Below are 27,098 nucleotides of genomic sequence, written 5' to 3' on the forward strand. Positions count from 1 at the left end.
TTTGACATCTATAAGGAGTGGTGAGAGGAGATAATTATAATAGCTAATATTTATTGAGTGCTTACTACGTGTCAGGAAAAGTATTAACTGAGATGGGGAGGTAACAGACTTACTCCTCATGATAACCCTGAGTTTGACACCAGCATCATCATCAGCATTCCCATTTTTTAGATGAGGAAACTGAAAGTAAGAAACATGATCCCAAAGCTGGTAACTGATACAACGGTGATTCAAATCAGGCAGTCTGATTCCACAGCTATAATTCTTAAGTATACTGTACTTAAGTACAAAAAGTAAATACTGTAGAGCTTGCACAAGTCAAAATATGTACGTACCCACCTACATACATGTGTACATATACAGGTATATACACATACAACATACATGTGTATGCACACGTACATATGGTCACCTAAATAAATGGATACACACACAGGGAAATTCTTTATCTTCTGTTGTTAGCATCAGGGAGGCTAATTTCCAGAAGGAAACACACATTCCTATTCATATACTAGACAGAATAGGAATGTTAGACCTTATTTCTTAGTCTCACAGGAATTTCACACAATTTGTGTTTTCATTTTTACTGTGATAAAATGGAGCCTTCAAAATCGACATAAATTAAGCACCAGAAAATTCAGGACCATTTGAAAATGTTTGGTCGATCATACCCTGCATGCCAGGCCCTGTGTGGGGACAGGGTGACTGTGGGAGCTGGACAGACAGTTCCCGCCGGCACAGCATTCAGTCTGTGTGGAGACATTAGCCAGTGGTGCAAATATACATAAAACAGTAAGAATACATGACACATCATTACAAAAGCATAACAAGGAGGTTGAAAGTAAGCTTTCCTGAGAATGTGATGTTTTCACCGAGATATGAGGAGGGTCAAGGAAATGGAAAGAAAGTTCATCAGAGAGCATAAGGAAAAGCTGGGAATTCTACAGGGATAAGATTAATTCACAAAGTGCCATGGGCGATGCTAAGGATTGGGGTCTTTATCCTGTAAACAAAGAGAAGCTTTTGAAGGATTTTAAGAAGAAGAATGACAGGATGAGATCTGTATTTCTAAAACTTATTCTGGATATATTATGAAACAAGAATTAAAGTGAGGTTTGAATGAAGGGGAGGAGTCCAGTCAAAAAGCCAATTAGAGTAGTCCAAGAGGAAACAATAACTGAACTAGGACAGTGGCAACGTGCAGGCAGAGATCTGAGAGATTTATAAGAGAAGATGAATTAGATATGGGGGTTGGGGGGTGGAGAGAGAGAAAGACTTGTCCAGAGTAAGTCGCAGGCTCTCCGCTTATAAAATAGATAGTGGGCAGTGCTCTCCACTAGGGTTTGATGGAGGAGGTGTAAAGAGTTGGGGTTTGAACGCGATGTACCTGTCAGAGACTTGTATCCGAATAGGGGTACCCCCATCTAGGGATGAGAGAACAGGTTGGACTAGGGATACCTATCTGGGAGCTATTAGTATACGAGGAAACTGAGGATATGAGAAGTAGGTATGAGGTCAGCTAGGGAGATAGCACAGAGTAAGAAAAGGGATAGGGACTAATAAATGTCAATATTTTCTGATTTCAGAGTCTGGATTGTATTGGATTTTTAAATATAGCAAGAGTAACCTATAAGAATACACTCGCACTGACTGCCTCTCTAGGTTTATCTTTATCTTAAACTTGCCCATCTGAATCTTTTGCTAAAGAAACAGGAGCAGAACAATTATTAGGCAGATAAGGACCAGAGATTCCTAAATCACATTATACTTACAAAATTGAGATAATAGAAAAGAGCCACAAATGTGAAACTATTTGGGGGACCGAAGGGTTTTCCTTCATTGCCTGGTAAGACAAAACACATATCTGGTTGTTTCAAAGATACCATAACGTGTCCAAAATCAAACCCAAGATGATTTCTACCAAAACTTGGTCCTTCTCTGGTGAATGGGGTCACTAGCACCCACAATCTAGGGAAGGAAGCCAGAAACTGAGCAGTAACCTTTCATAATGTGCTCTTCCTCACCTCGCGTATCTAATCTATGATGAAGTCCTACCAATTTTTCTGCATAATTTTGTTCTGACCCAGCGCTTCAAGTTTCATTTCTTACCCACAGTCCTCATGCTTTCACTTCTCCACTCCACAGATTTTCTATTGCTTCCTTGAAAGTGTCATGCCCTGTTTCGACTCAAGACCTTTGCAAATATTCCGTCTGCCTGGAATACTCTTTTCCACTGGCCTCTCGTAGGTAACTTTTTCTCATTTTTCAAATTATGATTTCTTCAGCAAAACAAAAGACCTTCCCTAAGAGCACCAGAACTAGGGCAGGTCTCCTGTTATATGGACGTAGAACAGCCTATGTGTTTCCCCCTTAGCACTTATCACAGCAGTTACTTACGCCATTACGTAATCTGTCTCCGCCCCGAGACGGGAAGCTCGGTGAGTGCTGGGCCTGGGCTCTGCTCGGCATCACAGCCCCAGCACCATGCTCACTGCCTGTCACCTAGGGGATGATCCATCGTATCTTTACATAAATCCTTACTTCTAAATTACTGATAAAGGACTCAGCATCTATAAAGGAGAGCAAGAATTTAGGCTGGTCTCTGACTCCGAGCCTGAGCTCGCACTGACTGCCTCTCTAGGTCGAGGCAGGAGGGGCCTGGTTGACAAGGAGGAAACAGGAGGGAGCAAGGGTGTAGATCAGCACTGACCGACAGAAATATAATGTGCAGCGTATATAATCTAGAACTTCTAGAAGCCACATTGAGAAAAGAACAAAGAAATGGGTAATATAATTTAAATATTTTATTAAATTCAATATATAGAAAATTATCACCAAGTAATCAGCATTTTACAAATTATTAAAGCGATATCTCACATTCTTTATTTCATTCTAAGTCTTGGAAATCAGTGTGTATTTCATACTTACAGAATATCTCAGGTAGGACTAGCCACATTTCAAATGCTCACAAATCACAGAGAGCCCGTGGCTACTGCCCTGGACAGCACAGGTATTGATACCTATAGCTATAGGAGGAGGAAAAGTATATTTAACAGGAATAAGATAGTCTCTCCCTGCAAAGAACTTACAGCCTGACCAGCAGATACAACGACCATTACACAAGCAAAATATATGTGACACAGCGGCATAACCTAACTGTAGAATCACTAAGTAATGAGACCCTTAACCAGTGGTACTGCTACATATCTTTGCGTAGGATTCTACCAGCTGCACGCGATAGAAAGCCCGACTGAAACTTGCTTAAGTGAAAAACAAGAAAGGGGAGACTGGACTCAGGGTTCTCTCTCCCAGCTCTGCTTCCTCTGAGTTGGGTTCATGCTCAGGCTATTATGTGGCAGCCGGTCCCCAGCAGTCTTGGGGTCGTATAGTCATAGCCCTTGTTCAGCACTCCCAGTAATGCCAACAAGAGTCCCAGAACTACATCTTCCTACCTCTGATGGCTTGACTTAGGTCACGTAGCCATCCTGAACCAATCACCAGCCAGGGCCATGTCCTGGGTTACTTGAGTCAATGTCCCCAAAAGCACACAGACAAAAGTAGAGAAAAAGCGGATTCCCCAAAAAAAGAAATTAGGGGCTGGAAGGGAGGTGAACGGTCGCTGGGCACCAACAACAAAATGTCTACTACTTTCATTTCTTCTCATTCCCAAGCACCACTCTGAGTGTTAAACACCATCATGTCGGTCCTTTTGTAGCAGCCTCCCCACCGATCCTCCGTCTGCTGGGAGGAATCCATCGGTGCCCTGGTCCTGAGCGTCCAGTCAATCACACATGGGGATTATTCTCACCTAAGCATATTACTTTACTACTTCACTTCCTCCTCAAACAGACTGAACAGTCCTAAAGTTCATTTCCAATATGTAACTATCCTCTCCCAATTCTACCTACCCACTGTTACTAAATGCGAGACACTACACTAATTGCTTTACAAGCATGATTTCATTTCATCTTTCCAACAAACCCTATAAAGTCATTGCCATCGCCATTTCATAGATAAGGAAAATAAGGTGCAGAGGGGTTAAAACAGCAGGCTGTACGTCACGAAGATGGGAGTCAAAATCTGCTCCAGCTCGTTTCAAAGTCCATCTTCAGGGTACCTGAAATTGGGAAATTTCCACCATTCCCTCCCTCTTCTCCATCATTAAAGTAAAAAACAAAAAAGGCATTATTACAAGCAACATGCAAAACAATCCCAGAGAAACGACACGATTTTTAACAATCTGTCTGAAGACATGGCCATTCACTCCTATTCTTAGCAAAAAAAAAGTGAAAACGGTGATGACAGCCCAAAGAAAGACAAGTGTACTAATGAGCTAGAATGATACTTCTCTGCACTCTGACTTCTCACATAAGGCTGTGATTTAGTATAATGAACAGGAAAGATAAATTCTCAGAAATTCTCAGACAGCCACAAGTTCACATGGGAAATCAGGATAAAGATCATTGAAGCAAAGAGAAACAAAGTTTAGAAGATAATAACTCATGCATGAACAGGTAGGCCATAAAAAGTTCCATTCTCAGTGAACAGTTTTCAATAACTTATTACGAAAATTTTCAAAGTTTTGCATTTTTACAGTGAATGCTTGTATCTTACACGTCTACCATTAACATCTGATATACTTGCTTTATCACATATCCACCTATCCTTCCCTCCATTTGTCTTTTCAGGCACTTCAACGTATCCTGCATAATCAGCACACTTCTCTTTAACTAGTACAGCATGCAAATCATCACGTGAAGTTCAATATTTGTTTACATTTTTCTTTTGAGGCAAAATTCAAATACAAAAAACCGCACAAATCTTAGGTATATATTCTTTGAGTTTTTGATAAATGCATACACTTATGCAACACAAATTTCTATTAAGATATAGAACATAATCATCACCCCAGAAAGTTCCCTCACGTCCCCTCGAACCACTGTTCTGACTTTTTTCCATCACAGATCAGTTTTGCCTATTCTAGAATGTCACACACAGGGAAACAAAGGGTATGTACTCATTTGCGTAAGGCTTCTTTTACTCAGCCTGATTTGAGGTCCATCCATGCTTTGTGTGTTAGCAGTCTGTTTCTGTCTCCTGCTCAGCAGGGTCCCATGTTCCTCATTGATGGACAACGGGGCTGTTTCCAGCTCTTGCTGATTATGAATAAAAGATTATATGAACATTGTTGTACATGCCTTTCTATGAACATATGTGTTCACTTCTCTTAAGTAAATACCTAAGAGTGGAAAGGTGGGGGCGCAGGATAGCTATACGCTTCATTAGTTTTATAAAAAACCATCAGGCCCTTCCCAAAGTGGTTGTACCATTTTATGTTCCCACCAAGAATATATGAGTCCCGGATGTTCTACATCCTCCTAACATTTGATGTTGTCAGTCTTTTTAGCCATTGTGTTATAAGTGATCAATTAACATTTTAATTACTTTTGAGATGCAATATTTATAAGAAGATTATTCTGGCAGAACAACTGAGAGGTACACGAAATATAGGGCAACATTAAGAAAAATTACAGTATTATAAATAAATTATATATGTAACTTTTATATAAGCTTTTTTTCTACTTTCTAGAAGTCACATGATTGAACCTATACTTTCATAGAGTGTCTTACGAAACAATTATGCTGGCAAATAGCACTGTTACTTAAGAAACTGGTGTCAAAATACTAACTTTTCTTACTCTTGATAACATCTTTTACTACTTGATAACATCAACAATTTATGGCTCACTTAACAATCCATAACTTGGAATCAGTAGAATGAACTGAACATTTGTTTAACAGAATGCTGTCAAAGTCTCCCTTTAAAACATAATTCCTGTTTTCTATACCAAAAGAATTTCTTCCCCTTCCCCAACATAATTCCGCTTTAGAATTGTAGTTAATGTCTTTCAGTTAAGTTCTAGGGGAACAAGACTAGCAACTGACACCATCCCTTAAAATAAAAACAAAAAACACACCTTGGGACAACTGCAATATCTGAATTAGCTTGTAAACATAGCAGGACCGTCCTAGAGACCAGAGCAAACCACTGGAGGGGCCGTGACCACTTCCAGTAGGGTATGCCCATGGCATCAATGCCATTACAGAACAGGGGCAGGTGACTACCCAAATTAGTAAACTGCCATTTATCTGCTGATGACAAGGAAATATACTAAAGCGGCAGGTCCCACACCCAGCGGCAGTGCTGGCACAGGTGGCGCCGGGGCACCTGCCTGCCCTCTCTCCTCATGCCTGTCCCTGACTTGCTCATATACACGGAAGACAGCAGCTCCCTACACAGCTATTTTAAGTTGTCTTTCTACACGAATGCCAGCAACGGGACACAAAGTTCTAAGAAATGCTTCCTGCTTAGCCTAATGGCACTACACTTTACAGTGACAGATAAACTTTAATCCGGTGAAAGAAAACGACTGCAACTAGTGGTACCCCCCGCCAGAGCGGATGCCCGACTGCGACTTTAACACACACTTATCAGTGCCACTCCTCAAAGCATCACTTGTTTTTCTTGTTTTCTGAAATGATTTTACTAAAAAATCACGTATTTACATAAAACAATCACAGGGAACTCCTGTCCTCCGCGTGCTACGCGCTGGTACCCCCGACGAGGGCAGCGCGTGAAGCCCGCCGAGCGGCAGAGGGCGGGCTGAGCACCACCAGGGCACACGCTCGCCACGGCCACCCGAAGCGGAAGTGTTCGGCCAAACGAACTGTTTTCTTGACTTTGGTCTCTCTTTCTGCCCTTTATTCCCTGTTTGGGTAACAATCTGACCCGTATGACTGCAGAAGCTGTGCACGTAATAGTGCTGAAAACGAAGAAGTAGCCCCCAAACTTTAAATGCAAGCTTTACTGCGTAGGCTGCCGTACCCCAAGGGAAACGGTAAAGAATAAACAAGAGAGTGAAGGGGGGTTCCAGGAAGCCCTCTGACACTAGGAAAGGCATCACCGATTTCACTGCAGACTCGGATGTCAGCCGACAGTCCTGAATGGGAGCAGGAACTATGGGGGGAACACGGGGTGGATGTGGTAGGAGCCATTACACACTTTGGTCTTACGCCCGCTTGTCTATTTTCCAGGTTTTCTGTGAATATCTGTTATCAAGTGTTCTACCGTGTAACTACTGCCATAATATAAAAAGTGAAATTTCTGTTATTCCACAAAGAAACATTTTAAGGAAGAAAAAGAAAACCTACGGCTCAAAGGGTTGATAAGAACACTTCAGCTAAGAAGATGTTAGTCTTTTTTATAGCAACCCATTTTCTTATGCTTGCTCCTAAATTGCCACTTTTTAATCAAAATTTAATGGGGAGGGGAACTACCTTTTCTGAAAACACCATAAAAATAAATACACAGAACCATGCAGGTAAACAGCTCACTAGGTAAGTATCATTACAAGAAGGTTTTGATATAACAAAATCAGAATCCTTGCTGATAGCCCGTGAGAAAAGTCAAGGTACATACACTTTTTCAGGTGCCATCTCTACAAACAAAGAGGAATTACTCTTAAACCCCTTTACCCTTTCAAACATTCCACCACTTAAGCTCTAAGACCACTAACCGAAATTAAACACACGAGAAATTGAAGCAGTGTATAAAGAATACAGCCACTCCTTTCTCCAGGTGTAACAGGCAGATCATGGAGGGTGGATGGTAGGTAGGCAGGCAGAGACACTGCCTTATATACTAGAAACCTACCTCTTTGTTGGTCAACTATGTGGTTTAAACTAAAATGATCTTTAAAGTCCCTTTTACTAAGAAGAAAGAAAATACTCATGATTCTATCAGAACTTCATCTTTTCATAGAAACAACTCAGTAAAGAGTAATGACTTTTAGATCAAATAGGTCTGATTTCCAATCATAGGTAATTACTGTACCTTGCCCAAATTGTATATTACCTCTGAAACTTTTTGAACTTGTTTCCTTAAATGCAAAATACTGACCTCACAGGATTACTGTAACAATTAACTGCTGAATGAAACTTGCAGCTCCTAGCAGAGTGACAACCAAGCAGTAGTCACTCAAATGGTAGTTATTACAGTGCTTCATGTCGGCAGTTCTACAATTCTGCCCATTTACATTTCACAACCAAAGGAAGGCAGTGTAACAGTGAAAATATTAAATCCTTCTAGGGTAATACTCATAAATTATTGTGAGTAAATAAATTTACTTTCCCCCCCTCCACATCTAACATCTTCTAATTGAATTCAAGGAAAAGACTGGCTTTCCCCCTCCCTGTTTTAGAATAAAATGGATGCACTCAACACTTTTCAAAATGAAAGACATTCTAAGAGTGCGCGCCACAAACATTAATATTGTAAAGGTACAATCCACAGAACTGATGAACGCTGTAAAATACACCAAGACATTTCCACTTAGCAAGCAGACTTGTTAAACAAGCAATTTTTAATTCAGCACAATTTGTACTATAATATTCCCTAATAACCAAGCTTTTTAGCAAAATCTAAAGTGTACCAAACAGATATTCTTCCATGGTACTATATTTGCTAGATTAAAGGAACCTCATAAACGTTCCATTTTCTCTTAAGTTATCATAATGATGACTAAATTAATTTTTATTATGTTTAGCATTCTGTTTAAAAAGGAAACAGCAACAGGGCCATGATTTATAATTTTTTTAAAAAGTGCAAATAATCATTTTGTCCAGTCATATCCAGAAGAGAAAAACCTCTGCATGGTAATAGTCACATGTTTTTCAAGAGATAAACACTTTTTTTTAAGGTAACGTAATTCAGGTGAGATCAGCAAACAAGTTAAAACGTGACTAACTTAAATATGAAAAAGACTAGCAAATTAAACAAATTTTGAGCTAAGTCAGATCAAGGTACAAAATACAACGTGTTTAAAAATACCTCTTTCTATAGGTATACACATGAGTTTACATGCACAAATTATGCCTAGAAGGATATATACAAAAAACTCCTAACAGCAGTCAACTCTAGAGAAACTGGGTGGCTGGGGTAACGGGGTGGGAGTGAGACTTGTTTTTCATTATCTATTGTACAGACTGTCTCTGTGTATGAGAGTGCATCACTGTGGCAGAGGACAAAACGAAATAAAGTAGGAAGTAGAAGCAACTAAGTTTGGTTCCTATACACGTGATTAAAATTAGAAATCAAAGCAAACAAGACGTCCACATCAAAAATAGAAACAATTTAGGGAGCACTAAAAATGAAGTCGTATGCCTAAGAAAATGCTTTTTCTTCACTGCTTCACCTCTGTGTTTCAAAACTACATAAGTCAAACACAAGCCTAAATATTGTATTTATCGGCAAAGTGACTTCATACCATAAAAAAGGGAGAAATGCAGTTACTGCTGCACAATAAGGATCTTTTTGCAACACACACACATAGTTTATACCTACTCTGTTCAAACTCGTTGCAATGCTCAGTGTTCGAAGACATTTCTAAGAATCAGTTTAACATACAGCTGTAGTGACACCAACACAGCTATGGACAACTGTGCTTTCTTGAAAGCATGGACTTGTGCTACCGCTGCATAAGGGAAATCTGCTATTGCATTCTTTGTTTCTAAAAATGCACCATAGCGTCAAATGATGAGTCACGGGTCACACTCCAAATTCTTATGTACTAAAGAAAGCAGGGCATAAGTCTTACACATCAATTGTAAAGACTATCAAATCAGCTAAGTTGTAAGTCAAGAGGTCTTTATTAGGTGGCATGATGACAGTTTTTCAAAGACACGTGAGAAACTTCAAAATAAAACTGCAAATTCCACAAGGATTGATAAAATTATTTTCCTTTATTCCCTCCCCTAATAAATGGCAGAGTTTTATTTTTCTTAATTCAGAACATATGAATAGTAAATACTTTTGAGATACTGACAGGCGCAAACTCAAGTTGGTACAAACTCAACAAACTCCCAGCTTCAAGAAAAGCCGAAAGGATTTTCTATGTGCCTTGCTTCCCTTAATTCCTTCCTACTTTTGCTATTTAGCCATTTCTCTTGGAGAAATCTCCAAGAGAAAGTACAAAAGGGCAAGAAACAGAGATGACACTGTTTGTTTCTTTTTGGCAGCATTGGTTAAAAGTTTTCCTGGGGAAGACAAACTAATAGCTGAAAGGAAACCTGGGGACCAGCTGTGGATTTAATCATCAGTATAACAGACTTGAGATCTGACCACACCATCTTATTTGCTTCCTAGCGCTGCTCATTAGACTTTTCATTAATTTGCTTACCTGTTTATTATCTCTCCTCCTGCACCGCAGCTTGTAAACACCCTAAGAACAGGGGTCCGTCTCGTCTAGTTCATTGCTGCTATATTCTCACTATCTAGAACAGTGCCCAGCACGGTGTAGGGAATCAATAAACATCCAGTGGGGAAAAAAGATACATAATCACGTACTTACCTATCTCAGGTCCTGCACAATCACAAATATGCTGAAATTTGTTCACCTGAGACTATGCTTCACCTGTAATTTATAACAATAATTATTAAATTTTGCCTTGCCACAAGACTCTCTATGCTTAAATTCTACCATTTAAATATCATATTTGTAGCTAACTATAGTAATTGTAATGAAACTGGAAACTGACTAGATTCAACTTCTGAGAACAAGAACTTTTGTAACTCAGTTCAATATCCCAAATATCTAGACTGATACACAGTACAGAGTAGTCAAATATTTGTTGAGTAAATGAACGATGTTAAAAGAATTACAACTGATGGGATTATTAGTAATTTTTATTTATTTTTGCATAGTTTAGGCCTTCGTAAATCTTCTATATTTAGCATGTATTACTTCTATAATTTTAAAAAAAACAATGTTATATATAAAAAAGAAACTACATGTACCCTTATGTTCTCAAGTACTGGGTAATATATACAATAAAGTAAATCAAATAGATGTGTTACTTGCTTCTCAGGAGTTATCAAATAGAGAAATATTATCTAAAATACAGATATTAAGTACTTTAAAATTGAATTAAATATGTTATTTTTAAGAACATTAAGCTTTATCTTCCAGAAAGATAGCCTTCCATAAATCCTAGTATATACTTACAGAATAATTTGTTTCATTATTAACAGAACAATTTTCTTTTCAAAAGTTTCAAGAAACCAAAAGAGCAATTCTTTATGAAGACATAAAGAATACTGTATCATGAATAAACATTTAAAGAACTACTTAATGGTCCATTTTGCTTTCTTCCAGCACCAAGTTTGATTTACTGCCTCTGGCAAACCCAAACTATAAAGGAAATTCAGTCGTACTTAGAAAGTCTAAAATCAGACTGACCAATTTCATAACATGCAAACCTTTTATAAGAAAAAAAGTTAATAAATATACATTAGTTGAAAGTTGACTTATTTCAATTAAATTGATGTTTACAGGTACTCAGACTTTATCATCTTTCTAGATCCAGCAAAATGGATTCATTAAAAAAATATCAGACCTTTCTGCAAATAGCTGTACCATTAAAAAAAATCCAGACTAAAGGAACAAAATCCTGAAAAATTTTTCAATGTTATTTATTACATACTGTCTAAGGTAGAAAAATCATTCAAATGTACTGATAAAGGTACTCTATATACCTGGAAAAAGAATAGATCAGAGAGCCAGAAAAATTATATCTATTTTTAACAAACTCTGAAATTAGTCTATTGAAGTAGCAATTAATGTATCCCATCTAAAATGAAAGCCCAAAGCCTAAAATAAGAGAAATTAATGAGGTTAATAAATATTTCATATGAGATCTAATTGCTATGGATACTTCTGAAATCTCACTAAATGGCCCTGGCCATGTCTTAATAGGCATGCTCGGCAACTCTGACCGCGCAGTTTATACTTAGTATAGACGCACAGGATGAATCATACGCACTCTGATACCTGGCTTCTTCCCCAATCGCTTTGCTTTTTAGCTTCCGCTACCCCTAGACTATTGATTGTTTCCATAGTGGTGTCTCTCAACTATAAGAAACAAAAAGGACAGAAAAACTCACATGATGATATACTATTAAGCACCATTTGAGAACTGTGTCCTAGACGAATAACTATCATCAATCCCTCCAAATTAGAATGATTCCACATACTTCAGACTTTTCCCTCTTCTTTCCTTAAGGTCTCAAAAAAATGTTCAAACTATTTTGTTTGTACCCTTATCTTACACCATATTCAAAAACTGACCCAAAATGGATTAAAGATCTAAAACATAGGACTTGAAATTACAAAACTCTTAGAAGAAAATATAGGGGAGAAGCTTCACGACAGTGGATTTGGCAAAGACTTCTTGGATATGACACCAAAAGCATAGGCAACAAAAGTAAAAATAGACAAATAGGACTATATCAAACTTAAAAACTTCTGCATATCAAAAGGACACAATCAACAAAGTGCAAAGGCAACCTACAGAACGGGAGAAACATTAGCAAAAATATATCTGATAAGGAGTTCATATACAGAATACATAAAGAACTCCTACAAATCAACAACAAAAATCAAATAACCCAATTTCAAAACAGGTCAATGACTTAAAAAGACATTCTCCAAAGATGATACACAAATGGCCAACAAGCACAAGAAGATGCTCAACATCACCAATCATCAGAGAAATGCAAATCAAAACCACAATGTGATATCACCTCACACCTGTTAGGATGGCCACTGTAAAAAGAAAAAAAAAACCAAAAAACAAAAAAACCAAAACCAAAACAAAACAGAAAGTAACAAGCATTAGTGAGGATGTGGAGAAACTGGAACCCTTGTGTAACATTGGTGAGATTATGAAATAATGTAGCTGCTGTGGAAAACACTGCAGGGGTTCTCAAGAAATTAAAAATAGGACACCATTATGATACAGCAATCCCCCTTCTGACTTTCGATTATAATCAAAAGAATTTATAGCAGGGTCCCAAAGAGATTTGCACACCCATGTTCACTGCAGCACTATTTGCAAGAGCCAAGAGGTAGAAACAACCCAAACGTCCATCAAGGGATGAATGGATAAACAAAATGTGGTATAGACATACAACGAAATATTATTCAGCCTTAAAAAGGATGTCACATGCTACAACATGGATGAACCTTGAGGCCATTACACAAAGTGAAATAAGGCAGTCATAAAAGACAAACACTGTATGATTTCACTTGCATGAGGCATCCAAAGTAATCAAATCCATAAAAACAGAAAGTAGAATGGTGGTTGCCAGGGGCTGCGGGAAGAGGGAAACGAAGAGCTGTTGATTAGCAGGTGTAGAGTTTCAGGTTTGCAGGAAGAAAACGTTGTGGAGATCGGTTGCACAACAATGTGAATGTACTTAACAGCACTGAACTGTACACTTGAGAATGGTTAAGATGGTACATTTTATGTTTTTATCACAATAAAAAAACGGAAGCAAGGTAAAATATTTTTGTTAATTATTATTTTGGTAACATTCCTTTTATTTTAACAACTGAAAATTTAGCATCTGCAATTGACATACACTGTAAAATGTAACCAGATTTCAAATATAAAAAATGTCAAATATCTTATTAATAATTTTATATCGATTGGATGTTCATACATTTTTAATATATTGCTCTAACTAAAATATAACATTAAGTTACAAAAATATTTTGATATGCTTCAAGAACAATAACTTGAGGGGAATGTAGGGTCCATGGAGCTTTGTTGTATAAGGTTTAAGACTGGTGCGTCTTTATAGGCTGATGTGAAAAGCCAGTAGGGAGAAGGGGGTTGAATACAGAAGGAAGTTAGTTAACTGAAGCTTCTCCTGAAAGAGACTCCGCAGGGTGAGATGAAGGGCAGCTGTGGAAAAGGTAGCCTTCGGCAGATCTGAGCCGGATGTAGGGAAGTTGAGGAGGGAGGCACAGAAATCGGAGAACTCCAAGCAGACCATGAGGAAGTGCCCTAATCCTCAGCAGATGCAGACGTGAGGGTCGGATACAAGGGTCTGTACGTGATGAAGGTTTGGAAGAATCCATGAGCGAGGAACAAAACCCATGTGAGGACCAATGAGACCTATGTGACCTGGCCCCGTCTGCCTCCCTGACCTCTCCCACCATCTTCTCACCTCCCTCAGAGTGCCATCCACCTCTGCCAGCTTCCTCTGAGGGCTCACCTGTGTGGCACCTTGTGGGGGCGGAGCCCCAGAAAGTAGTTTCCAGGCTCTCGGCCTCACATAGAAGGTGCTGGCTCAGGTAGTAAATGGCCAACTGTGATTGCATGGCCATCAGCTGTGGCTAGTTGGCCGTCAGCTGTAACCAGTGAGCCATTGGCCACAATATAACTGCTGTGGCTGTGCTAAGAGAGGAGAGAGAAGAAAGATGGCGGTTTGAGAAGAGAGAAAGAATGGGGGCTAGCAAGAAGATGGCGGCTGGGCTGGCAAGTGTGGATGGCGGTTTGCGGACAGTGTGTATCCAGCTTCCAGTGAGAGTATAGTGCCGCCAGAGAGAATATAGTGATATGACTCCCCTACCTATGGCTCCGTGGGTGTTCCTTTTTGGCCTCACCATATCCTGCGTTCTTGTATGGGGAGCGGGAGCAGAGACCCCGCAGGCCGCCCAACATGACACATGGCGTAGTCGGCCGGACGCCCTGCATGACAAATGGCGCAGCGAGCAGGGTCCCCCGCACGACAAATGGCGCAGCGAGCAGGGTCTCCCGCATGACACACCTACTCAGCCAGGTATCTGTTCAAAGACAACTCCCTCTGGGAAGGCTTCAGTGCCACCCCGCTCCACAGAGACTAGGTTCGTTCCCCTCCTCGTACCCCCAGACAACACCCTATGCCAGCGCTGTCCAACAGAAACAGCATGTGAGCCACGCATGTCATTTTAAATGTCCTAGGAGCCAAATGCAAAAAAATAAAAGGAAACTAGTGAATGATTTTTCATATTTTATTTAACCCAATATATCCGGAATGTTTTCATTTCAACATTATAATCAACATAAAATTATTAATGAGATATTTTACCTTTTGGGGGTCCTAAGTCTTCAAACTCTGGCGTGTACTTTACACGCTAGGGCATCTGGGTGAGGACTAGCCACACTGCCGTGGCCAGCCACATGCGCGAGTGCCTGTACCGGACACAGCCCCACACTTTCTTCAAAGCACTACCGTATTTTCTAACTATAATGGGTGCTATTATTTGATGAATGTCCATCTCCGCTAGATTGTAAGCGCTAGGAGGAAACTCCAGTATTCTTAGCTTAGGGCCAGAGCACTCAGTAGATGCCAAATAAACATTTACTAGTTGATTGAGAGAAGGTGGGGGGAGGGTTGTCGGAGAGAATTACCTGCATTAAGGGCCAGCCTTTTTTTTTTTTTTTTTTTTTAATTTTTTGGGGGAAGGGGAATAGGACTTTATTGGGGAACAGTGTGTACTTCCAGGACTTTTTTTCCAAGTCAAGTGGTTGTCCTTTCAGTCTTAGTTGTGGAGGGCACAGCTCAGCTCCAGGTCCAGTTGCCGTTATTAGTTGCAGGGGGCGCAGCCCACAGTCCTTTGCGGGACTCGAGGAGTTGAACCGGCAACCTTGTGTTTGAGAGCCCACTGGCCCATGTGGGAATCGAACCAGCAGCCTTCGGCATTAGAAGCACGGAGCTCCAACCACCTGAGCCACCAGGCCTAGGGCTGGCCTTTTAATGGTATTACTAAAGCAACTTAGGGAGAGAAGCAGAGCTCATGAAGATGTTTTCTGGCAGGCACAGCACAAAAACAAGTTCAGGAGAGGCAAAGGTGCCAGCGAAAGTGCTTAGCAATGGACCCCAAACTGGCCAGGGAAGACCTAAAGGCCAATAAATGTTAATCCAACAGGGAACGGGAGGTAGGATGGAATAAAAGGATTGGTAAAATGTCTTTGTTAAGAGGAAGGACATTGAAATATACAGTGTAGGTTTGAGGAAGCTGGAAGGACAGGAGGCTGTGGTCAGAGAACAGATATACTCGCATAAATTTAAGATTTCTATTGTGGAAAAAGCAGGGGCATGTTAAATTATAGTGAAAGTGAAGGTCACTGGAGTGGAGGAGCTAAGATACTACAGTGTTTGCCTGAAAATAAGACCTAGCTGGACAATCAGCTCTAAAGTGTCTTTTGGAGCAAAAGTTAATATAATAAATTATATTATATTAATTATATTACATTACATTATATTATATTATACCCAGTCTTATACAATAGTAAAATAAGACTGGGTCTTATATTAATTTTTGCTCCAAAAGACGCATCCGAGCTGATTGTCTGGCGAGGTCTTATTTTTCAGGGAAACACGATAGAAGTCAAGGGTACTAGTCACCCTGTTGCAAATGATTAACTCCTTGACTGAATGTCTTTTTAAGATTTTAAGTTCCACAAAGACAATCTTTTGTGTTCCACATAGCCCAATGTGGATCACATCACAAATGCTTAGGACTCGGTGAATGTAAGAAAGTTGAAAGTCAAAGTTCAAACATTAAAATCATGTAAAAAAGTGGAAATGGTCACAGCAAAATAATGAAGCAAGATGTAAGTGAAGGACTCCAATTGATTTGTTCAATGATTATTCATGCAGTTTCACTAACAGTATTAAGAATGCTGATAAAGGGTTAATCTTTAAGATTGGTAGCCAAAATCCCAGTGGGGGGATAGTGGAGGTAAGGAAGGAGTGGAAATATTTTCCAGACTTTACTTTTATCCATGAAACAAAGTAATGGCCAACAGAGCGTTTGGAAGCTTTATTACAGCCAAATTTCCCTTATTTTACATAAGATATAGGTTCTCATAACTTGGTTATAAACATTTTTACAATGGCCTCTATTACATACTTTGGGACAATTTTTTATTTAAAAGAACTCGAAGATTACCCTTTTAATTAAGAAAAAAATGAAAACCTCATGTTTTACATATGAAAGTGGTATGCTTTTAAGTGGACACATGGTTGTTTAGAATATATATATATAAGCACATATACCAGGTGTGCCAAAAAAGTGTACACAAGTGGACACTTTGGTCAGCGTTGCTCAAGCAGTGGTTCGCCGTAATCAGAAATGTCTGGACACTGATGGTAACCACTTTGAGCACCTCTTGTAATTGCTGAAGTCAAATGTGACTTGTATTCATCTTGTGTTATTGGTATATATTGAGTATTACAATTTTAATACAGTTTTCCTTTCTTAAAATGTGTATACATTTTTTGGCACCCTCTGTATATACTATATATACTATAGTATACTTGCATATATATTGTATATAGTTATACTTTTACTTATCCGTAGCCTATTTTCTGCATTTGTTTCTATTTCTAATTTCTCATACCCAATCCAATTTTGAGAAAAAAGTCTCTCCCCCCCCATAATTTCTCCACTGAGGGATTCTGATTGTCAGAAACAATAGCCCTAATCTCGAGCCTGAGAAGATAAAGATGTAAAGTAAGCTTAAACCTTCTCTGCCCAGAACACTACTCTGCTTCTATCTTTCAGCTTTTCTTATCAAGACTTCAGAGACTGCGCTGGAGTGGGCTAATAACCAAGAGGGGACAAAGTTACAACACGGCTGTTGTCAGTTAACTGCACAAAGCACTATCCTACCCAAGTCTGTCCCACCCTACCACACCCCACAGCTATCACAGTAAAATGTGAAAAAGGAAGGAATCATGCAAGTAATTACAGCAGCTGGCACTGAAATCACTGACTCATAATAGCCATACATTCTGCCCCAGCTCCCGTAGCTTCCTATAAGTTAAGTCCATTAATCACGTTCTGCTTCCTTGCTGGCTCAATTCGGTCCTGTCTTCTTTGTTCCAAAGATCTGGAGAAGTCTGTGGGCCAACACAGATCAAAGCCAATGGATCCAATGAATTCAAGCACACATCTATTAATATTTATAGTTCTAAGTACTTGGAGGTTCTTCAGTGAGCAAAACAGATATGACCCCTGCTCTTACGAAGCATACATTCTAAAGTACAGAACCTATAATACGTTGAAAAGTCTCTTTAAAAGCATACTAACTAGATGACAATTATCATAATGAGCACTTGCTTTTTAAAAAATTCCTCTTAATAACTTCTCATTATACTAACACACAAAATAGCCATTTCCCTAATTCCAACCAACCAAAAACTTACATAACGACAGATTTTTTCTACTGTTTTGTACTTTCTGAGGGAAAGAGATATATGCGAGGAAAGCTAAAAGGGATTTATTTATTTGGTAAAAATCCCAGATCCCACAGCAACGTCATTTTAGGCCTGGCCAAGTCTTCTACAACGACCTGTAATTCTACATGCAAGATGTACACGTGTGTCTTTTAACACATGCGTATATACACATACATATCTTACACACAGAACTATACACATATATCCATGTGTATATATACATATATTTTATATTTTTAACCAACCAACACTGCTTCCTAAGTAGAGTGGGATCTATGAAATGAGACCTTTGTTTCTTCTAGAAACCTTGTTGGATTCTGATATAGGAAGGTGGACCTGGAGCGAACTTTAGCCCCTTAAGCAGGGAAAAGTTAAATGGCTCTGCATAATAAAATTTAAAAAGATTTGGGATCAGGGCAGGGGGAGTGGGGTCAATCAGAAAGGAGAGGAAGAAGAGACGGAGACGGGCACAGAACCAGCCAGGTTATATGAGCCTGGACTTCCCCTGTGACGGTGGCCAAAATGCATTTTAAAGATAGAGATGCCCAATATTCAGCATCAACATTCCTGGCACTGCTGCCGCATAAACCTCTCCTCTGCCTCCCGTTCTCCAAATGTTCCGTGAAGTTTACCACACACACAAAAGCGCTAGGTGAACTGTTCTCTTTTCTAGTCCTTCCCTAGCTCCTGTTGGACACATCTGGCCAACAACTTCATCAAAGACATCTCAACCACCCATTACGACCTCACTGGGTTGGTCCAACACTAATTCTCTTCCCTTCCCCACTCCTACCAGCAATTGTTTTTAACTGCTCCTTCTCGTATCTTCTAACATTCCATGAGCTCATTAATGTCGTCATCACTAAAGGGAACAACTAATATTTATTGAGCACTTGTAACGTGCTCTGTACTCTGCCAAGGGTATTATGTGCCTGCTTTCGTTTGATCCTCAAACCCTACTAGACAGATACTGTGATCATTTTCTAAACATTAGGAAGCCAAAGCTCCAGTCAGGGTAGCAATTCTAAGGGTAAGTGATGGAATTCGACCCCTGATCTGACTCCACAGCAAGCTTAACTAGCACACACCGATGCCTCCAGTCAAAAACCTGGAATCATTTGTCTCTCATTAATCATATCTAGTCACTTACCTAGTCCGACCAATTATACTCCTAAATGCCACATCATTTCTACTTCCACTGCCTTCACACAGAATAACAACTCGCATCTACCAAGTCCTTACTATGTGCCAGACACTATTCTAAGCAAAAACATGTTTTTCTAAGTTTTATTCCCCAAGCCCTATGTAATGAAGAACCTAAGGAAAAAAGAGGTTACATAGTGAGTGACAGAACCAGATTCAAACTCAGATAAGGTGAACTGAGAAGCCTGAACACTTAACCCTTACAGTATAACAGCTCCTACTTTGTCTCCCTACCTCCCACCTGGACCCCCACCATCCTCCAGCCTGCTGCAGGTATCTTTCTGGAACACAAATGTTATCGTGCCATTCTCCTGATTAAAACAAGCTCAGTATCACTGGCTGAATAAAGTCCAATTTTCTTAATTTGGCATTACAAAATCCTTCATGCTTCTGGTTAAGTCAGTTCAATAAATATTTGAGTGTCTACTGTAAGCAAGGCAAAGTGCTAGGTAAGTGCTCTGAAATGAATAACACAGCCCTTGCCTATGATTCCAACGCCAGACACTGTACTTCAGCCAGAGTAACTATAATCTCATAATGCAACACCCTCCATGCCAGTCCCCCACATTCTGCCAGAATGCACCACCTGGCAAAATCCCACACCAATTTGAGGCGTCGGTGCTTGTGTGAGGCCTTTTCTAACACACTCCAAGCAGACATGCTCCCTCTCTTAAGTTGCCACCCCACTTTGTTCAAATTACTTTCAAGTAGCCGTAGCCAGAGGAACAGAGGTATGGATGGATCAGCTTCCAGTGGGACTGTGACAACTCAGGGGAAGAGCTGACTGCTGCCAGAAATGCCTGGCACGCAGTCGGCTCTCTACCATTTGCTGAATGAATTAAGAATGAAAAATGTCTAACCTGATGAGAAAAGGAGAGGAACAAGATACAGAATTAGGAATGTTAACACACAGGGGGCCAAATTAAAAGTAGTGTTATTCTACCTTGGTTCCAATTTGCCCTACATTTTACCCTTATGGGAAAACTCACATGTGTAACTTGGACAAACTAAAAAGGCAAAACTTTGTTATTCGTGGCTCAACAAAGCTTTGACAAGCCAAAAAAGATATCAGATCAAACAAAGTCCATTTTCCAAAGAGGTGTGGAGATGGGAATCAAATCTATCAAAGTAAATAAAACTGATCTACTGAGATCCAACTTCATCAGTGCTGTGTCACAATAGACTGTAAGAAAGGAAAAAAAACCTGTCCTGGGATGAAGGCTAATTTACAAATATGAAGTATGATCAAAAGATACAGTGAATATTTAAATTAAGAAAATTTATTACAGTAAAAGACACATTGCCATTAATTCCCCTCAAAATACTACCCCTCACTTCAAACACACTTATCCCATCATTCTTGGCCACTTTCTGGAAGTCCTCTTCCATGAGTATCTTTATTTCATCCTCCATCATGACAACGCTCTGTCACACTTTGCTTCTGGTACACGGCAATTTCTACCAAATAAACACATTACAGTGTGTCCCCATCCACCTTATTCCCCGGATCTGGCACTGTGCGACTCCTGGCTCTTCCCCAAAGTCAAAATGACCCTGAAAGGTAAACGTTTTGAATCAATTCAGGACAATGAGGCAGCCACAACAGCGCAACTAAAGACACTTACGAAAGAGGACTTCCAGAACTGCTTCAGAAAGTAGAAAAACGATGGGATGAGTGTGTTCAAAGCGACAGGGATTGACGGCAATGTGTCTTTTACTAATTTTTTTTTAATTTAAACATTCGCCATATATTTTGATCACACCTGGTAGGTACTACGGCTGAAAGAATGGAAAGTTCTTACAGTGAAGACAGTTCCCATAAACTGGAGCTCACAACTGTCTCTTGCACTGCCACTGCTTTTCACTCAACTTTGTTTCTGGTTCCTGTGATTTAAAAATATCTATACAGAAACATCTATACAGTTAAGCCCGTGTGTGAGTGTACTGTAGCTCCTGGCAGGTACAGACGTCTTGATTCATAGCCTTAGATGTAAAACTGAAATATCAGAGAAAAACACTACATATAGCCACAAGTCCTTCGCCTAAAACATGACATAAAGCTCCGCAAAGCGAGTGATGTATTTCCTGAATGGTGCTTTGTGTGCAACTGCTTCCAAATCAAGCTCCGTATTTTAAATCCCCATCCCCAAAAAAGTCAAATCTGTCTCCCACCCTCTCTAGCCTAAAGAGAAAGGTGAGATTTACAGGCAACAGTTGGCTGGGATGGAGGGTATGATCTCTTCCCATCCCTTTCTAGGCGAACAAGATGCAATGTAAAGCAGCTACTGATAGTCTCACAACATACACACAGGAAATAAAAACAACTCATCCACATCTCTCCCTTCCTTAAAAAAAAAAGTCAAACGATGCAAAGATCAGCAACACTGCCGCCAGAACCACCAAATGGTAACAGTCGGGGGCCGCCCGCCTCTCCCAGGCGCCTGCCGGGCGGCGAGCACTGGGCGCAGGGCAGCCGGTCCCTTCCTCTCCGGACAAGCGCGGCCAGCCCACCACACCCCGGGTGCACATTCCCCGCAGCCCCAACAAGCGGGGAGGAGAGGCGCAGAGGAAGGCTGCGGCGCCGCTCCCACCGCCTCCCGGGCTCGACGCTGCCCCACACCCCACCGACTCCCGCACCTGAGGCGGCTGCCCGGGACCTGGCGGGAAGGAGCGGAGCGAGGCGGGCCAGGCAAAGTTACTCACTGGGAAAGAGAAGCTGCCCCAGGCGCGCAGCGGCTCCCGGCGCCGCAGCCCAGCGCCACCTCCGCTCTCCGCGGCCCGCTGAGGGAGCCCGGAGCGAGGCGGCCTCGGCTCCGCCGGGAATCGCCGCCGCCGCCGTGGATTTCCTGGCAAGAAGCAAACTCTGGCCAAGACTTCACTTCTCAACCGCCCCTGCTGCCTTCCCGGGGGCGAGCGCCAGGGCCCAGCCGCCCAACCCGACACGCACCTGGACCAATCGGCGGCGGCACAGGGCGGGGAGGGGGCGTGTCAGAGAGCGACTCCGCCTATCCGCGGGCTCAGGGGGCGGGCCTGGCCTGGACCGTCACTCCCGGGTTAGAGTGAACCCACTCCGCCCCGCGCCACCTGCCCTCCCCCACCGGCTCTCTGCTGGGCTAGCCCCCTAACCCCGCGGAAGACAGGCTCCAGAAGTGTCTCTGGGCTCTCCGCTGACAGACGCCAAGAGCGTAGAACAGCCGGGAGAGGCAGTGAACATCTAGGGGAATTGGGGGAGAACAGGTGGCAGGAAAGTAGAAATGTAGGTGTGCTGGGCGAGAGGACAGCTGGGGTAGGGTGGGAGGGACGGGGGTTGACCAGGGTGAGGGGAACTGGGAAGCAAGAAAGGGAGAAAGGGTTATTAGCGAAGAATACCCGTGGGGACGGAGAGGAGAGGTCGAAGGAAGAAGGGGGCGGAGAGCGAGTCTGGGTGGAAAGGTTGCGGAGGCGGGGGCAGGGACAACAAAGGTGAGAGGGAAGTTTCGCAGGTGAGTAGGTGGAAGAAGCCAAAAGGGCAAAGGGAAAAGGAAGTCCAAATCGAGGGAGGACGAACTCTGGGGGTAGAAAAGATCCTAGGAAAGGATGGGAGGGAAAAGTTTCCTTCCAAACTCTCACTCCTCCGGCAAAAGATAGACAAACGTTTGTCGTTTGACCCAGCTGAGATGTGCAAAGATCCCCGATGAGACAAATACCGTCTTAAACCCATCCTATTATGTTGTGAAATTCAAGGTGTATTGATCAACTACAGTTTAAGCTTGTCGTCCCATAAAAGCCCCCGAGGGTTGGGGTCCCCCTTGGGCCTAGCAGCAAGCCAAGAGGTCTAGTTATGGCCCTAAGAAGGGTGATTCGGAGAGGAAGGTAGGCCCCGCCCCCTTCGCCACCACCAGGGTGAGGTAAAATGCCAAGAGCTGAGCTCAGGCGCCCACGGGCCTGTCTGGGCCTCGGGGTGGGGCGGGAGCCCGACCCCACATCTGCCCGCTAGCTCTGCGGGCGGACTTGCTCCAGGAGTGCCAGGTGAGCCGCTCGGGCCTCGCCACAGCCGTCCTCGCACAGGGGGCGGGGTTTGTGGGCGGAGGCTCCGAGCGGAGCCTCCACGCCCCGCCCAGTGGACGGGCCTTGCGGCGCCGCTGTGGCTCCTCCCTCCTCCTTCCGTCCTCGGCTCCTTCCGTCCGTAGTCCCTTCCTTCCTGCTTCACTCGCACGTTTCGCGGTATGGGGCAGAGCCTCTCGTTCGCCAGCACCACCTGAGGATCCCGGAAGCTGCCCCAGCGATGGAAGAGGACCAGGAACTGGAGAGGTAACGGCCGAGGAGGCGGGCGGGCTTGCGGGAGGAGCGGGCCGCGCCCTGCACCGGAGCCGGTAGCCGAGAGGCCCGCGGTAGGCCGGGGCCTCAGCCTCCGCGATCGGGCCTGGCATCGAGGGCCTGACTGGGAGGGCAAGGAACGATAGAAAAGTGGGCGCCTGGGCGGAAGAGTGGGCCCCGATTGGAAAAAGAGGGGAGAAGAGAAGGATGTGTTTGAATTGAGACGCTCAGGACACTAGATACCGAGGAGGGAAGATTAGTGGTGAGACCAGAGTTAAGTCTCCAAACTGCCCATCCCTGGATTAGAACAGCAAGAGTAAATCAAGCGCGTGAAAAATCACGCGTCAGGCCACTGTCCCCGAGTGATGGTATTGGTGTGTTTAGTCAGGCCCAAGTCCCTGTAACTGGCCCAAGTCCCTCCTCTGTGCAGACTGCTAACTAATGAAGCTACTCTGTGCACTGAGTTCTCTTCCTGCTTCCTGCTTGATTGACTCTTCTCAGTCCGTTCTAGTTCCCTTAGCTCCTGCAAAAACGGAAGCTGTAGTTGGGCCTGCACGTGATCAGCTGTAGTCTCTATTTTTATAATCTGTGTTTTTCTACGCCTTTCAACTCCTTTTTCATCCTCTAGCAGTGCCATCCTATTCTAATTCTCTCCTTTCTTTGAATTCTACCAAAAGAACATGTTAGCAAACATTTAAGTTTGTGTTATAAGGAGATTACCCTGTAACCATGTGGACGGTCAAATGGAATAGGAAGAAACTGGAGGCAATAAATTAAATATTTATTGATAGACTATGTGGAGGCAGGAAAATAAGGGGCTAATGCTAATAGTTCTATGTAATTGGAAGTGCATTAGAAGTGTTGCAGTTGTGAAATAGTAAATGAAGCTAGTTACGAAACCATACTCAGTATGATCTCATTTTTATAAAAAATATGTGTGTAGAAAAATATCTGGATTGAAGACCTCAATGGCTGAAGGCGAGAGGAAGACAGCCCTGGAAATGGTCCAGGCAGCTGGAACAGATAGACACTGTGTGACATTTGTATTACACGAGGAGGACCATACCCTAGGAAATTCTCTTCGTTACATGATCATGAAGAACCCGGAAGTGGAATTTTGTGGTTACACTACAACCCATCCTTCAGAGAGTAAAATTAATTTACGCATTCAGACTCGAGGTGCTCTTCCAGCTGTTGAACCATTTCAGAGAGGCCTGAATGAGCTCATGAATGTCTGCCAACATGTGCTTGACAAGTTTGAGGCAAGCATAAAGGAATATAAGGACCAGAAAGCATGCAGAAATGAATCCACATTCTAGTCCCTTGTTCACACTATGCAGGGAGTAACGTCTTCTATGATATTCTCTTCGTGAGCTTGTAAAACCCAGAAGTAGAAGTTTGTGATTACAACGTGGTCTGTCCTTCAGAAAGTTTGATTCTAGCTATTAACCCATTTCAGCTGTTGGAATCCCCACAAGAATCTTTGTATTCTTCTAATAAATTCCCTCTTTAAACTGATTTGAGTGGTTTCTGTTCCTTGGTCCTCATGGTTGATTGTTTTAGGGATTTTTATTTTTATTTTTTTAATTTTTAATTGAGTCAGCATTGAAAGTGAGAAAATTGAGAAAGTCAGGGACCTAGACAAGCACTTTTATCAAGGGAAGTAAAAGGTATATTCATTCATGGCTATGGTTGGGGAAAAGGAGAGATGCAATAGAGTATGACTCCAGATAGACTATGGTTTAAAAATAAAGAAGGAAAGAAATGGGGGGAGGCTGGATTTGGTGGATGCCTTTTAGTAATTAATGAGAGAATTCATCCTTTGCTATGATTGGTAGGTGGGATAAGGGTGGGAATACTTTAAACGAATTGTGAGAATTCTGGTTTCACTTGAGAATTTTAGGTAGTATCAGGCTCCATCTTTGTGATATTATTTATAGGCTAGATGCCAGTTTACTGCTCTAATTTCAAGACTAATAAAATACTTAGTTAGAAATGAGCTAAGTAGGTCAAGAAAGTTATATTATAGTGGTAGATAACTAGGATGACTAGATAACATTTTCAGTCCTTAGGTAGCTATCTAAATACAGCCCAGGGTTCATAGGAAGCAGTATTTGAGAGAAACTAAGGACGAGAAGGAAAATTCCACTTGGGGAAAATGATTTTTTTGGGGAAAACTTAAAATACTGAATCTTCACATCTAAGTGAAATTAAGTGAATCACATCTAAGAGCTGTTCTGTTTACCTCTTCAACCTTTGTCTCATACTTATCCTGCCCCAAATTGACTCTTAATTCACCCTAAATATCTGTCAAATTTTGAACCTGAGTACCGCATCCCCCAGTGCTCCTATTTGGGCGGGCCTTTGTTTATGCTAGTTCCTCTTTTTGGAGCACTTATTTTCACCAAAGTCTAAGAACTTACATGTTAGACTCGCCCCCCTAGTTTGGGTACTTGTATGTGCTTTCATTAAACTCTGTTTCCTGGTCTTGGACTTACTATGAGATAGTTGGTGTGCTTATGCTGCTGGTCCACTATCCTGACTTGGCAGCACAATGCCTGATAGGTAGCGAGTGGATCATTAGTAAATACCAGATTAACCATGTAGGTAATTATGGCGTGTAGCCTCTTACTCACTCACATCAGACCTCTCCTGCTGGCCTGCCACAAGCCTGCATGTCGTATACTCAGTCAACTTCTTTAGATAAATATATCCTGTATTGACTACCTGGTATATACCAGGCCCTGGGATAGGTATGCTAGTAGATGAGACACAGGTCTTTTTCTCATGAAGCATACATTATAATAAGAGTGAAAAAATTTAAAGTTGTATTTCTGTGGGGGGGGGAAGAAGTAGTCAAGATAGAAAACATGAAAGGGGAATCTGCTTTAGGTATGGAAGTCAGGGATGATCTTCCAGAGATTACAGGAAGAGAAAGAGCTAGTTGTGCAAAAAAGGGGAAAAAAACATTCTGGGGGAATAGTATGTGCAAAGATCCTGAAGCAGAAAACTGGTGGTTTGAGGAATTAAATGAATCCAATGTATTGAGGAATTAAATGGATAGATTTACATATCTGTGGCATGGTAAGCCTATCCTATGGATTCAGTGAGAAGAGCTGGGATGGTAAGAAGGTGGATTTTAAGTACAATGGGAATGACACCTGAATACTTTGCTTACAGTGTTGGAAAATGAATTGCAGTGAGGTCGGAGTAGAAGCAGAGAAATGCACGAGTTGAAGTGGCCCGGAGGGACCGTAAGCTAGTGATAGAGAAAAGATGTGGATTTAAGATATATTTTTGAACTGAATTTGTATACAATTGGTAGACCTCAGGAATTGGAAGTGGAAGGTGGAGCACTTCTAAAGGCAGATGGGTGAAAGGAAAACTGAGGCTAAGGCAGGCAGTATAACCAGGAATCATGTACACGTGGAAGGAATCTTTGCATAAAGTCTGCAGGAATTTGAGG

At 41.7% G+C, this 27,098-nt stretch overlaps 3 protein-coding genes across 7 annotated transcripts in view; 2 read left to right on the forward strand and 1 right to left on the reverse strand.

The window, feature by feature from the left end:
• The window catches only part of LNX2 (ligand of numb-protein X 2), a 66,309-nt gene extending 44,064 nt beyond the window's left edge, over positions 1-22,245 (reverse strand). The window contains exons 1-3 of one of the 5 annotated variants that reach the window (XM_074330057.1): positions 22,040-22,245; positions 10,410-10,472; positions 5,018-5,156 (exon numbers count right to left, since the gene is read on the reverse strand). The gene's annotated coding sequence lies outside the window, so the exon portion shown is untranslated. Of the gene's footprint in view, positions 1-5,017; positions 5,157-10,409; positions 10,473-21,973 lie in introns of all 5 variants that reach the window. The other 4 variants (XM_074330059.1, XM_019736472.2, XM_019736473.2 and 1 more) reach the window with 4 other exon arrangements.
• Positions 22,246-23,493: 1,248 nt separating this feature from the next.
• On the forward strand, positions 23,494-25,150 carry LOC109449835 (RNA polymerase I and III subunit D). Its single transcript, XM_019736476.2, has 2 exons — positions 23,494-23,626; positions 24,576-25,150. The coding sequence occupies exons 1-2, from the start codon at positions 23,601-23,603 to the stop codon at positions 24,949-24,951; spliced, it is 402 nt and encodes a 133-aa protein (XP_019592035.2). The 5' UTR covers positions 23,494-23,600; the 3' UTR covers positions 24,952-25,150.
• LOC141571075 (protein POLR1D) overlaps positions 23,494-27,098 on the forward strand; it is a 40,003-nt gene continuing 36,398 nt past the window's right edge. Inside the window, exon 1 of the mRNA XM_074330060.1 lies at positions 23,494-23,626. Within this exon, the coding sequence (XP_074186161.1) occupies positions 23,601-23,626 (26 nt within the window). The 5' untranslated portion in view covers positions 23,494-23,600. The remainder of the gene's footprint in view (positions 23,627-27,098) is intronic.

Source organism: Rhinolophus sinicus, linkage group LG04 (assembly GCF_036562045.2).
Source record: "Rhinolophus sinicus isolate RSC01 linkage group LG04, ASM3656204v1, whole genome shotgun sequence".
Lineage (NCBI taxonomy): Eukaryota > Metazoa > Chordata > Mammalia > Chiroptera > Rhinolophidae > Rhinolophus > Rhinolophus sinicus.

Coding starts and splice junctions, on each gene's coding strand:
- LOC109449835 (XM_019736476.2), top strand. CDS start 23,601: ATGGAAGAGGACCAGGAACTGGAGAG. Junction 23,627..24,575: donor GAGGACCAGGAACTGGAGAG/GTAACGGCCGAG, acceptor ATATGTGTGTAG/AAAAATATCTGGATTGAAGA.